Below are 15,225 nucleotides of genomic sequence, written 5' to 3'. Positions count from 1 at the left end.
CCAGCTGTGTCCCTCCGGAAGAGGGAGAGGCCATAAGAGCTTATGTATAGCCGCATTTTTGTGCAGTAGCCCCTGGTCTAGCTTTCTCCATAAGAGCCTGTGTATAGCCACCATCTTGCGCAAGCGTCCATAGCCATCATCTTTCTCCATAAGAGCACATGTATAGCCGCATTTTTGTGCAGTAGCCCCTGGTCTAGCTTTCTCCATAAGAGCCTGTGTATAGCCACCATCTTGCGCAAGCGTCCATAGCCATCATCTTTCTCCATAAGAGCACATGTATAGCCGCCTTCTTGTGCAGTAGCCCCTGGTCTAGCTTTCTCCATAAGAGCCTATGTACAGCCGCCATCTTGCGCAAGCGCACTTAAGCCGTGTCATAAGAGCAGCCGCCAGCTTGCGCAGTAGCCTTTAAGCAACCTTTCTCCATAAGAGCCTGTGTATAGCCGTCATCTTGTGAAATCGCCCATGGCCGGCATCTTTCTCTATGACAGCCCATGTATAACCGCCATCTTGCGCAAAGGCCCATGGCCGTCATCATTCTCCATATTTATTTATTTATTTATTTATTTATTTATCGTATGGCATATACATGAACAGTACAGTAAATTACAGGTTTATATCTACATTTACATAGGTAATCGCCTATGGCGCCGCCAGGAAAAATTCACTTGTTTCTCCACTGAAACGTTTCAATGGGCATTCTTGTGTGATGTGCTTCACATTTTGCCTCTCAGCACCACAGTCGCAGCAGGATGACGACTTTTTCTTCCATTTATACAAAAGATCTGCACACACACCATGGTTAGTCCGGATCCGGTTTAACTTGGACCATACTTTCCGCGGTTGTTCAAAGCCAGGTACCTTCTGTGTAATGCATGGCATATTTAAGGATTCTGCTGAAGCAAATTGTCTCCATTCATTAGACCATCTCTCAGTCAGATTGGGTACAAGGTTCTCCGCCGTACAGATGGGTGGACGTCTTGACTTAAGTCTGTCTATATGTAGGTGGGGGATATCCTCATGAATAGGCAATCTTTGATTATTCTGAATCTTATTGTATTCATTCATCAGAGCAATGCTTCTACGGAGGTAGGGTGGAGGAATATGGCTTAGTACGGGCAACCATTGAATTGGAGTTGATCTGATCGTGCCAGTGATCATTCTCATTGCGTCATTTAACTTAACGTCTATCCTCTTCACATGAGGACTGTTCATCCAGACGGGGGCACAATACTCCGCAGTAGAGTAAACTAGACTTAGAGCTGAGCAGCGTAGAGTAGTTGCACTTGCACCCCAAGAAGAACCACACAGTTTTCGAATTATGTTGTTATGTCTATTGTGGCGGAGGAGAGTGTTATCGAAGTATACTTTGAGGTCCCTTGAAGCCATTCGTTTGTTCAGATGAAAACAAGAAACTTCTGTTTTACTCATACTTGGTTGAAGTCTCCATTTTCGAAAGTATTTTCCTAAAACAGAGAGATCTTTTGTTAATGTTTCCTCTGTCTGCTCGAAGCATAGGTCTTTAGTGGCAAGAGCCCAGTCATCTGCATATCCACATTTCCTGGATCTTGTGGTTGGTATATCTGAGATATATAAACTGAACAAGAGTGGGGCAAGCACTGAACCTTGCGCGAGTCCATTATTTGGTTTGCTGGGTTTGCTTATTTCATCCCCCAAGACTACGCGAAATGTTCTGTCACTCAGCATGTTATTTATAAGTTGAGCCAGACTCCTGCATGGAATCACTTTAAGGAGTTTGCTGATTACACCTTCTCTCCATACTGTGTCGTAAGCTGCCTTTAAGTCAATAAATGCTACTGAAGTCTTTAGTCCTTGCTGGAATCCTGCTTCAATGAAGGTAGTTACTGACAAGACTTGGTCAGTACAGCTTCTTTGTGGCCTGAATCCTGCTTGTTCAATAGGGATCGTTTCCAACACTTTTGTAGCAATTCTATTCAAGATTAGACTTTCAAGTAATTTATAGCATACACTAAGCAATGCTATTGGTCTATAGCTCTCTGGTGCATCATTAGGCTTTCCTGGCTTTAGGATTTCAATTATCTTACTCGTTTTAAATAACCGAGGTAGATTACCTATTCTTAGAATATAGGTTAGAAACCTAGATAACCATAATTTCGTATTTGCTCCACAATTAATTAGAAACTCAGGATGAATCTCATCAAATCCTGGTGCTTTACCAGTTTTTATGTCTTTTAAAGCTGTCTCAATATCTTGTACACTAAATGGTCTAGTGTATTCCGAATCATGGGGGCTTGTGGACTTAAGACTGGTTAATTGTTTTTGATGCTCCTTGTATGATTTCTGTCTCTCGGTGATCTAGACATATCAACTATATGAGCTGCAATTTTGTTTGGAGTGACTGCAGAACTTTTACGAAAGATGGGAGTGGCCCCACCAAGCTTCCGTAACAATGACCATGCCTTTCTGCTCGATTCTCTGAAATTCATAGATGTTACAGTTTCGGTCCATCTCCCTCTTCGAGCATTATTTAGGTTATGAAGCAGTTCATCCCCGATTTCTTGTTCACCGCTAGCAAGGAATTCTTGGTATAACTTCTCAGTTGCATCAGTCCAGCCAGGAATATATTCCTTCCTATAGCCTCTAGGAATGAATATTTTTGCTGTGGCAATTAGAGCACCCACAAATCTCTCATAATTGTTACTTGTTGGTGGTATCCAGTCTGCTTTCCTGAAGTTCCATCGTGGACGAGGATAAGAAGTTACCAGGGGTATTTGCATTCCAACCTCAAGACATATAGGTCGATGTTGACTATGTGGGAAATCTTTACGTTATGTGAGCAGAGGTTGATTATTCTGATCACTGGAAACAAAACATAGGTCTGGGTTGTATTCCTGTTTCCATACAGCGAATCTAAATGTTCCTCTATCTTTTGCATCAAATACAAGATGAATATTATGTTCCTCAGCCCAGTTCATGAGAGTCTCTCCATTAGAATCAGTGGCACTATATTTCCATTCTTCATGGTGACTGTTGAAGTCACCCACATAGATGGCTGGATGGTCCTGTACCTGAATCATCTGGGAGGGCCATGGTGAAGGTGGAGGCTTGTAGACGTTTATGATGTTGACATCTCCAACTTTGATGACAACTGTATGTATGTCGTCTTTTGAGCTAGCTGCGAGCAATGAGGCATTTTAATAGTACTACGAACATACGTAGCTGTACCATATGTATGGTGATATGTTGCACCTACGATATCATATCCCGATATTAGCCCTCTAGTTTGTAATTGATGTTCATCCGCAGCATGTGTTTCCTGAATGGCAATCACATCGATTTTTCCATCTCGTAGGATTCTTGACAAGTATTGGCATTTGGATTTGCTTATGCCTTCTATATTTAGATGAAGGACTTTAAGTGTAGGCCCGAAAGTTTTTGCATGTTGGTTCTGAAAAGAACCGTTTGAATGATATTTCATTTTCATGTAAAATAGCCAGGAGATCACTAGGATAGTCTGGCAGCCTGATTGCTGTTGCTCGCTTAGCACCACCCAGGAAGCACGTGGAGGGTACTTTAGGTTAAAACCTACGGACGTGAGCAACTCCACTTCCCCATTCTCCATAAGAAGCCGTGTATAGCCACCACCTTGCGCAAGCGCCCCTAGGCCGTCTCATAAGGAGCTTTGTATAGCCGCCATCTTGCGCAAGCGCCCTTAAACCGTCCCATAAGAAGTTGAGTATAGTCGCCATCTTGTGGAATTTGATATCCACCATCTTGCGCAACCGTCCCTAGGCCGTCTCATAAGAGCCTATGTATAGCAGCCATCTTGCGCAAGAGCCACTAGGCCGTCTCATAAGGAGCTGTGTATAGCCGCCATCTTGTGCAATTGGCGTCGGGAAGGGCATCTTGCCATCAAACTAAGGATAGCCCCCTTCAAAATGGCGGATGTGAGGTTAGGCTCGCTCTCTTAGGCGTCGGGAAGGGTAACTAGCAGTTAAAGTAAGGTCACGCCCCTCAAGATGGCGGTTGTGAGGTTAGGCTCGCTCTCTTACGTAAAATCCGCTAATCGGCCTAGCCCTTCTACTATACTAGGGGTCAATGACATCGGGTCAATGACCTCGGGGTCAGAACCCACCTAGGTACACTACTAGGGGTCAATGACCTCGGGTGCTGACGCAGCAAAAAATACTGACGAGGTGGATTGGGACGCACCCAGCCCCTCTACTCAAAGACATCCAAAGAATCGCTTGAACCCGACTGAAATCCAGATACCCTCCCTGCTGCTGGCTCAAAAACTGGTGTAAGAAAGCCACTGTGGACTGCGAACTTGGAATGAAGGATGGACTACTGAGGACCCCGACGAATGAAGCTCGATCTTTGACCCTACGCAGCCCCGCCCGGGTGTCATCTCCCGCGGAGTGTATGGGTCCCTCTAAACAGAGTGTTCACTGGGCATGGAAGAAACGGGTCTGCAATGCATTCTTGGGGCATGAGACCATCTCCAAGCTGTGACTGTGGTGAAGAACTCCAGACAATGCGACGCATCACCTTCAGATTCCCACATAGAACCTTCCGCGGAACTACCGACGACCTCCTGACAGCTTCAACAGCAGCTATTCAATGGCTCCAACAACTGAACATGCTAGTTTAGTTTTCATTTTTCATTTGTTAATTTATCTATTTACTTATATGTTACATCATTTTTGTACTTTTGTACTTTTTCTGCCTTACCAGTAATTAATACCATTATGAGTGGCTTGTATTTTGGACCCCTTTAGATAATAAGCATCATCCCAGTAATTAAGACATTGTGACCTGGATCCACTGATTGTTTTGGGTTCACTATCACTTTTCATCATGCTACTTATTTTTCTTGCAGAACAAATAGATGGTACACTTCGACCAGACACACTCTGTGATGTGGACTACTATGGGCTTAGCAGTCCTCGAGAAGGTCGCATCTCCAACCCTGGAACACAACAGTTGTTCTGGAATATTGAAGGAGCTCTCCGTTGTTCCCAGAGGTTCATCCCCGCTGCAAACCAAAGTGTAACCATCACTGTGAGTATCTTCCACAAACAGCATAATTTAGTTTTCATTTAAGCTTATGCTACAGAACTTCTAAATAGTACAACTTAAAATTCACACTTTCGATTTATCAATGATGAGCTGTCAGTAGTGTGTTAATAAAAGGAAATATTTTGGGTTTCCTTCATAGACATGAACAACATGTGCTGAATTATTTATCAGCCCAGCATTCAAACTGTGGAAAAGGTGTTTTATTTCACAATCAAGGAAGATCATCTCAGTCTTCTGATTGAACTTCAAATGGTTTAGAGTTAACTGGATCAAGTCTATGCATTTTCCATTTCAATTAACTGTCAATGTTCTAACCAATAATTTCAATTTGAACAACCAACGCTTCAATTACTCAGTAACTTTCTTACCTCCAGGTCTTTATGATATGCCATGTATCACAGCAAAATAATATAATTGGGTGTGTGTGTGTGTGTGTGTGTGTGTGTGTGTGTGTGTGTGAATTCTGGAGAAGTGAAAAAATTGTACAAGCACCTACATAGTTCCTGAATCAAAGGAATTAACCACTTATGGTTTTTAAAATCCTAAAGGCAGACCAGGAATCATACCCTAAGCCCCTCGCATCTAAGGCCAGCGTGCTACCACTTAGCAATGGAAACAGACATTATCATCCATTCCAAAAATGTTTGACTTAACCATTCGGCTATTATAATAGAGGTGACTAAGACCTTACCAAAGAACACATGAATCACATTAAGCAGAGTCAGTTTATACTGTATCTGACCTTCACAGTCACTTTTGTCACTTGGTAATAACTATAATTGGCATTATTTATTTATTTATTTATTTATTTATTTATTTATTTATTTATTTATTTATTTATTTATTTATTTATTTATTTATTTATTTATTTATTTATTTATTTATTTATTTATTTATTTATTTATTTATTTATTTATTTATTTATATTGCTTCACAAGAAGGGAACCTCATTTTATATTGTTTTGTTAAATAGATCTTAGTCCTATCCTTTTCATTTTGCTTTTAAAAGTTTCTAAAATTACTCTTAAACACTTCAATAGTGTGACTTATATGAGAAGTAATTATAAATAATATCGACTTCAGTGGAAGTGGAGGGGAAGAAGTGGCAGGCCCGAGACATCTGGACAAATGACCACAAAAAAATTAGAATGTATTCCAAAAATTACCTTCCCTTTTTCTTTCTCTTTTAACCCCCTCTGGGTGGGGGACGCAGATGAAGAATACGCCCACGGAATACCCTGCCTGTCGTAAGAGGTGATTAAAAAGGTCAGATGGCCATGGTCCCCTTTTTATTTTTTACTGTTTTTTGGCGGTTAGTTGTAGACCGATTCAAAATTTTTGATGTGCGTGCTGCTCGGAGATGGGCCTATTACGTGCGCGATTACGCACGAAAGCCCGTGCAGTAATCACACAGGGAGCGGCGGGTGGGAGCGTCATGTACCCTTGCAGTAGTATCCGCCTGACACCACACGTCACAGCCGAATGCCAGAAGGACAAAATGTAATTATTAATTATTATTAATTAGTTATTATTAATTATTATTGTTACCGTGTTTTCGTGGAGCAGAAAGAGGTGAAAGAAAGGTTATGGGTCTATCTACTATATCAAAAGATTCACTTAAACCTTTAAAAATGAAGGTTATATTTCTTTTCAAATCGCAAACTTAACAACAAGCTTCTTCACTAGGTGAAGAAACGAAAGGTCAGGTAATATAACAATCTTGATACAAGAATTGGAAAACTCAAGAATAGGGAATTTAACAGTTTCAGGTTTTAAGCTCCAAATTTCCAACTTTACAATATCGCCAATTAGCATTTACATAGACAAGGAGATAAATCTCCCAAAACAGAGCACCTTGCTCCAACCGATACAAATGTTACAGCCTTCCAGAGGCACCTCTCAATGTTGCAGAAAATTTAGCAATTTCAGAAAAGTGCTTACATGCTCTCCAACTTTAACCAGGAGACTGCGCTCCCAATTTCTTACCGCCCACTTAAGGCAACTTTACACCACAAATCTTACACATTTCTGGCCTCTCCAAGCCCAACCTACAATTTACAATTTTACGCAGGGGAATCTATTACCCAAACTACTGGGCCTTCGTAGAGAGAAGAACAGGTTAAATTACTATCCCGAACACAAAATGTATGGAGGCTTACACATGCGCTCCTAGAAAATTAAGTGTAAAACACTAATTGCGCTCGCGGCCCGGTGATACAGAGGATAATCCCAAACTACTGAGGTGACTAGAATGAACAAGTTACTTGGAAATTTACAGGAAAAAAACGGTTACAAAATCGTAGTCACCTCAAGATGAATTGAAGGGGAACTCGAGAGGGTAAAGCACTCTCTATCCCCGATTTACAATTAAAGTCTCTATGAAATTTTTACATTAGCTGAAAGAAAGTTTATATTTTAGAAGACAGAAGGTTACATAGTTAGAACTGTTGAACTGCCTGGCGAAGGATGTCTTAACACACACACGCTCTGAAATCCGGCAATCAAAGGACAAGGTAGCCAGAAAAGCCTCAGCTTATATACCCGAGGGGACGATTCCAGAGGGTTCTGGACTAAATCCGGACACACACTCTCATTTTTATTGGCCGACTTCAAGAGGTACATGAAACCTATTATTGGCTGAAGAATAATTACAGAAAATTCATGATTGGCCAGATTCAAAACTGGCGGAATGAGAAAGAAGTGTTGCAAACCTTGAAACAAAAACATACATGAACATTAATTTAGTTGAGAAAACATAAGAACACAAAACTTCTTCAAATCACTAATTCTTTTACCTTGCACCGGAGTGCATTACCTCAGTTTTTGTAATGACATCTATGGAGAAACGTTTGAACTTTTTTTATTAAGATAATTTAGAGTCACTTTAACCCTAAGGTCTTATCGTGACTTCTAACTGTAGAATTTACATTAAATTACAGTAGGGTGAAGAATGAAAAAATATAAAAGTGGTATTTTAAACTGAACAGTTAAATTTTTGAATACAGACCAGTGTCTTTGAAAAACTTGATAATTTGTTTGCACAGTGAAGGAAATGAGTGTGTCCCCTTAATATCCTCAGGTATACCGTGGTACTGGCGCCATTTGTCATACAGTGAACAGTCTGTTATGATGTGCTTCACAGTCAGCACACTATTGCATGTTGTACAGATGGGAGGCAGTTTCTTCTCAAGGAGGTAACTGTGACTTATCTTGGAGTGGCCAATCCGTATTCTAGTTATTAGGACTTGATCTTGCCTGTGAAGGTTGTGAAGATAGTGTTGTACTGTAGATTCCGTTGTTACTTCGTGGAGTTTGCTGTTCGAAGTTTGAAGCCATTTTATCTTCCACTGTTGGTAAAATTTTGTTCTAGCATAGGCAATAATGTCAGTGTGAGGGGTGGCTATTGTTAGATCGCCTAGCGGGAGGTAAGTAGCGTCTTTAGCTGCTTGATCAGCAGATTCATTGCCTTGAATACCTCTATGAGAGGGTATCCACACAAAGATGACTTGTTTGCCTTCTTTCATGATGTTGTTAAACAACAGTCGTATTTCTTGTACAAGGATGTGTTTTGATGATGGACTTTCTATTGCGTCTAATGCACTTTTTGAATCAGAAAAAATGATGGTGTTATTACAGGTGCTGGTTTTCAAAATATATAGCATAGCCTGCTTTATTGCGTACAGCTCATTAGAGAAGACTGTATAGTAAGTCAGGCAATCGGTATAGCATGGTACGTTCAGGATATATAATCCCACATCCATTTCTTTCCTCACATTTTGATCCATCAGTATAGATTGCAGTGTGCCTTGGGTATTTATTAGAAATTTCAAGAAATAATTGATGGTAGTGAGATCTGTCAGTTTCATCTTTGACACTGTAATTTATTTCAAAGTTAATTTTTGGAAGGGTCCATGGTGGGACATTAAGAGAGTTGTCTGTGAGGAGTATTGGAGGGATATTTAAATTTAGTTCTTCAAGAAACTTAGCTATTCTGACATTGAAAGGCTGTGGTTGTGATCCTGATTTAATGAGTGTACCTTGATGCTTGTTAGGAAAAGCATACAACTAAATTCTTGATTCACTCATAGTTGCTACCTTGAGCGCGTAAGTCAAACTTAGTTGTCTACGTCTAATTGTGAGTGGTGGTTCATTTGCTTCTATTTGAATGCTGGCTACTGGACTGGTACGGAAGGCTCCTAGAGCAATTCGAAGAGCTGAGGACTGGATGGAATCAAGGATTTTGAGTGAAGACATTCTTGCGGAATTGTATACAATGCTGCCATAGTCTAATTTAGCCATAATAATGGCTTTGTACGTGTTCATTAGCACTTGGTAGTCTGCCCCCCAGTTCTTTGCTGCCAGGATCTTCATTATGTTCAGCCTTCGCAAGCAGTCATCTTTAAGGTTTTTCAGGTGAGGAATCCAACTTAACGTAGTGTCAAATAAAACTCCTAAGATTTTCATAGTTGTTACTGTTTCAATTTTGTGATTGTCCATGTACAGCTCAGGGTCTTGTAAAGTATGTTTACATTTGGAGAAGAGTATGCATTTGGTTTTAGTTTTGGAAAACTTGAACCCTGTAACTTTAGCCCATTTTTGGATATTATCAATTGATTCTTGAAGTAACTGTTGAGTAGTTAATTTATTTCTTCCTGCACTTAGTATAGTCAAATCATCGGCAAAAGGCAAGCCTTTACTGGTAGGTGAATGTTGGAGACAATGCCATTTATTGCAACGACGAATAATGTGACGCTGATGACTGATCCTTGGGGAACTCCATTGTCAATGGTTAGGCCTACTTCATGTGAAAGAGTTCCATTTGTCCTGACTTGAATTCGGCGATCTTTAAGGAAATTATAAATGAAGTGAAGCATGTTTCCTGAAATATTATGTTTCATCAGTGTTTCAATTAGATAGTCTTTCCACACCATGTCATATGCCTTCTCAATGTCTAAACTAACAGCTATGAGGTGCTGATTATTTAGAAAAGCTTCTAGGATTTCTGATTCTAAACATATCAGAGTATCCGTTGTTGAACGTGCTTGACGAAAACCATTTTGTGCATCACTAAAAAAGTGTATATGTTCCAAATACCAGCGTAATCTCTTGTTAACAATTTTCTCCAGTAGCTTACACATTGTATTTGTCAAGGCGATGGGACGATAATTATCTGGGATCAAAATGTCCTTTCCTGGTTTGAGTATAGGCACTACAATAGCACAACGCCATTGATCTGGAAATAGTTTGGAACTCCATATGTAGTTGAAAATAGCAAGTAGATAATTGAGTGCACTATGTGGAAGCTGTTTTAAAAATTCATATGGAATGGTGTCTGGGCCAGGACTAGATCTGCCGCATTTGTTGAGTTCTGTAACCATTTCTTGTAACTGTAAAGTATCATTATAAGCATAGTTCGGTGTAGGTACAGTTTCACTTAAGTCTATTGGATCTCGAGTTGTTTTCATGCGAAGAAATTCAGGTTCATAATTGTTATCGCTAGAGATTTTTGAAAATGATTTAGCCAGTTGATCAGCTATTTGTTGAGGTTCATTTACAATTGACCCAGCGACTGGATCTCTTAGAGAGGTAATACAGAATTTATTGTATTTGCCACTTATTCTTTGGATTTTATTCCACATAACTTTTTGTGAAGTTTGGCAGGTTAAGGAGGAGATGAATGTTAACCAGGAGGTTTTCTTACTTTATTTTATTTTATTTCGTGCTATTGCTCGGTGTTTTTGAAAATTGATTTTATTTTCAGGCGTAGGATTTCTTTTGTATAGGTAGTAAGCACGGTTTTTATTTTTGATAGCCTCTTTACAGGAGTCATTCCACCAGGGAACCGTTTTCTTGAAGGGCATAGGAGCTGTTTTTGGGATGCTCTGGTCAGCAGATTTAATTATTACTTCAGTGAAGTCTTGAACAATATCATTGATGTGCTTAGAAGGAAATTTATTTGTTGGAGTTAGATCAATTAAATAGTTATTTACAATCTTTCTAAATGATTGCCAATTTGCCTTATTTAAATTCCATTTACAGTATTGGAGTTTTGATGTGTTTTCTGAAGAACTTTGATCATCATTAATTATGATGGGGAAGTGGTCACTTCCTTGTAGAGTTGAGTAAATGGACCAGTTAAATAGTGCAGCTATGTCTGGCGTACATATAGTTAAATCTATGCTACTGTATGTTCCATGTGCTATATCAAAACGAGTTGGAGCAGTTGAGTTCAATAATACTAGAGTAAATTCACCTAGTATCTTCTCTATTTCTTTCCCCCTTGCATCAGTATTGCGACTACCCCATAAACTGTTCTGGCTATTAAAATCACCCATCAAGATGAAGGGTTTGGTGAGTTGGTGTATTAGGTTTCTTAAATCATCAGCGTGAGATGTACTATTCGTAGGAAAATAAACATTACATACACATATAGCTTGTGGAAGGTATAATAAAACTGCGACTGCTTCTAAATCAGCAGTTAAAGGAACTTCTTGATGGTGTAAATTATTTTTAACATAGGTGGCTACGCCTCCACTTGCATGATTTGGATTAATTCGGTTTTTATAATGTACGTTGAACTGTCTTAAATGGGAAACAAAGTTGTCTCTAAAGTTAGTTTCTTGTAGACAGACAACTGAAGGCTGATGTTTATTTAGTAGAAGTTGTAAATACTCTCGCTGTGATCGAAAAATGTTGAGGTTCCATTGAAGTAATGATATAGTCATAAGAATGACAAACAAGTGTAGAAGGAATTTTATCATTATTATGTGAGGGAAGTAGAGTCATCGCTGGAGTAATCTGGAACTAAACTGTTAATTGCTTCACCTCGGTTTTCACTGCTAGCCTTAAGCAGTTTCTTGACTATTCGAGTACTCCTGTTCTTAATGGATTTTTCAGTGTAGTATGGATATAGTTTTTGAAGGGCTTGGGCTAAACCCTCTAGATCTTGGGTGTAATTGGAAGCTATTGCCGCAATGTCATTAACTCCAATACTGTTTTCAAAAAATGATTGGAGTTGTAAGTAATTGAGGGGAAAGGACTGAGTGTTGGCTTCTAGAACTTGCTTAATTGGCTTAAGCATATCACTAATAGTTGTGCTTTCTTTTTCTGTCTTTGGTTTCTTGTAAGTTTGTTTTGTCTTGTGTTTCCCTGTCTGTTCACTTGTCTTAGGTTCAGTTGTTAGGGGAGGTTCCTTAAAATCAAGGTCTTTTCTGCCTGTAGTTTCACTGCTAGATAGTGATATTGGTCTCTTTGATCCAGCAAGATGAACACATGAGGGGTTTTGAGGGCATTCCAAATGAGAGGTTAGAGTCGTTTCGCCTGAGGGTAAAGGCCCACAGTTTTGATTTTGAGAACACTGAAGAGATGTAGATGTAGCAGTTGTCTGAACAGTAGTTTGTGAGGGAGTACAGGTAATATTTTCTTGACAGTTTGTTTCAGTTTTTTGTGTATCCACTACTAGTTGGGGAAATTCTGTTAGATTGATCTTGCCATGAGAATGACTGTTTTGATTTAATGAGGAGCCTTCATTTATTATTTCATCATTATCAGGACGGTTTCTAGCTAAGTGCCCCTCAGTTTTACAAAGAAAGCAGGTGGGTGTGTCAGAGGATAAATAAATCCAGTAATTGGTACCCTCATATTCGATTTGGAGTGAGTCTGGAAGTTTGTTAAAGTCTTCATTTTGAATATAAATCTGTCTCCGAAAACTGAGAATGTGAGAAAATCCGGGGATTGTTAAACCTGCTCTAATAGGTGATATCTTTGACATTGGTTTAATGCCGAGTTTGAGAAATTTTTCTTCAATAACAATATTAGGAATCACAGGGCAAACATTGGATAGAATAACTCGTTTGTTTTTAGTTAGGAGAGGTCTTATTTCCAAGGAGACATTATTTATGAGAATCTTAGGATGTTTTGAAATTAATTCTTCAACACACTTTTGACTTGCAAGGAAGATACATATTCTTCCATTAGATATCCGTGAGACAAATCGGATGTTACTAGGACTAGTGACTTTTCCAATTGCTAGTATATAATCTCGGATACTAATACCATCGCAAGATTCAATAACAATAGCTTGATCTTTGGTAGGGTAGGATTGCATTGCTGCAGAGTACTTAACCTTGGGTTGTTAGGAGATTGATTAAGTGTGTTAGGAACAGTAATAGAGGTTGTCATGAGGTTACCTGGTTCACCGGTACGGGTGGGAATTATGCTTTCTTTATTCTGTCCATTCGTGAGGTTACTTGAGACTTGCTGATTTTCATTTTTTAGATTCATTTAGAAAAAACTTGCCGACCTCCATCAACAGAGGCGGCCATTATCGGTTAGCTAACAAGATGAGGTTATAGGTATGAGAGTGATCCTTTAATGAACACTAATCTCCACAACGCAGATTTAAAACCACACTCACTACAAAAGTACTTAGCAGCTTCACTCTGGTGCTTCAGACCGTAAATTTTAGCTTAGAATGACCGATTATTCAATAGTTCCAAGCGAAAATATTACACGCGAACATCATGTAGTCACTACCATCTTGACTCCGCGTTTGAACTTCTTGAAGTAAACAAACACAAAACAAACAAGTCCAGTCAGTTTAGGCAACCCCAAAATAACACATTACTCAACAATTCAATGGTGACATCTTCTGGTTAATGTCCCAACTTCATGCATTAGTTGTTTCACGTTTTGTATGAGAGATAGCGTTCCTTAAAGGCGCTTCTTTTAAGTGTGTGGAGTTGATGTGTACCGCCCGGTACAATTATTATTTATTATTAATTATTATTATTTTTTAATTTTTCACTCTATTTACTGCTCTGTACACGCTATGAGGTACATGCTATTGCGGGTGACTGGAGGAAGGGAGTCCTAGTGCTCATTGCCTCAGTCATCCCTATTAGGCATCGTCCAACATCGGACCCCGGGCAGTACCGGCTACGACCAGGTGGGTATTGCCTTGGCAGCTTGGTTCGGCTACAGAGACCCCTGATCGGAGTGGGTGGCATTCGGGGAGGATAATTTCGGGCATGACTTCGAAAGGTCTTCGACCTGCCCAAGGTGGTCCCCCACCGAATTCTTTAACTTGTGATTCCTTGAGGAATTCAACCGCCTGGGAACATGCGCAGTGTGAAGGAATGAGATCCAGCTTCCCTAGGTTTCTGGTCGCTACCAGAACCGATGGGAGTGACTTCAAGTTGGTAAAGTCTGTTTTGTTTAGCAGGCACATAGAGGTGTCTTCGGTGAACTGGAAGATCTGAAGAAAATGCGCGGTGGTAGTTTGTTGATAAAGACGCGCACTGCCGTGCAAGCTGATCTGCTGCTCAAGTGCGATATTCCCGTCAAAGTGGAAGAGCACAAGACCTTGAATCTGGTTCGTGGAGTTATTTTCCACCATGATCTCATCTTGCACACTGACGATGAGTTAATGGAAGACATGAAGCACCGTGGCATGACACACGTCCGGCACATTACGCACAAAGTAATCGGCGAGGACGTTGCCACAGGTGCGTTCATTGTCTCCTTCAAATCGTCTGTGTTACCAGAAAAAGTTAAGGAAGCAACATATCGCTGCGATGTGAGGCTGTACTTCCCGCCTTCCATACGCTGCTATCAATACCAGAGGTTCGGGCACATGGTATCTCGTTGCTCGAATCAGTCTGTATGTAGTACTGAACCCTTGAAGTCGCCGTTCCAACGTTGGTCGTGTGCCACAGATGCTGCAATAGAGCAATATCGAACTCATGGATCTTGCGGTTGTAGCGGGTATATTTCTGCCACAACATTGACCAAACGATGGGGGTTCAGAAGAGAGCCTAACTACTTTAAATGAGGAACAAAAATGTGCTTACTAAATTTTATTAAACTATCAATGCAAAAGATATGTTTATAAAAATCATACATCAAATCATTTAATTATTTAATATTTAAACGCAGTCACATTGCAATGCGTGAATGTTGTATTATTATTGTTTAAAATTTCTTCAGAGGAAAGTAGAAAATATCATAAAATTCGTGAACAGCGAAAACTAGAAAAACGAAAATAAAACCTGAAAATCGGGCACCATTTGATTCAAACGATAACTGAGAGTTAACCCACACAATCCGTGGAAAATCTGACCTTCAACAAGTAGAATTCCAGATTTACATTTAATTAAGGTTATCCAC

At 39.8% G+C, this 15,225-nt stretch overlaps 1 protein-coding gene across 1 annotated transcript in view; it reads left to right on the top strand.

Annotated features, from left to right (window-relative positions):
- LOC136872117 (uncharacterized) overlaps positions 1 to 15,225 on the top strand; it is a 740,234-nt gene that overhangs the window by 550,624 nt on the left and 174,385 nt on the right. Inside the window, exon 12 of the mRNA XM_067145963.2 lies at positions 4,859 to 5,040. Within this exon, the coding sequence (XP_067002064.2) occupies positions 4,859 to 5,040 (182 nt within the window). The remainder of the gene's footprint in view (positions 1 to 4,858; positions 5,041 to 15,225) is intronic.

The sequence above is a fragment of the Anabrus simplex genome, chromosome 4 (genome assembly GCF_040414725.1).
Source record: "Anabrus simplex isolate iqAnaSimp1 chromosome 4, ASM4041472v1, whole genome shotgun sequence".
Taxonomy (NCBI): Eukaryota; Metazoa; Arthropoda; class Insecta; order Orthoptera; family Tettigoniidae; genus Anabrus; species Anabrus simplex.
This window is presented reverse-complemented; position numbering and strand designations above follow the sequence as displayed.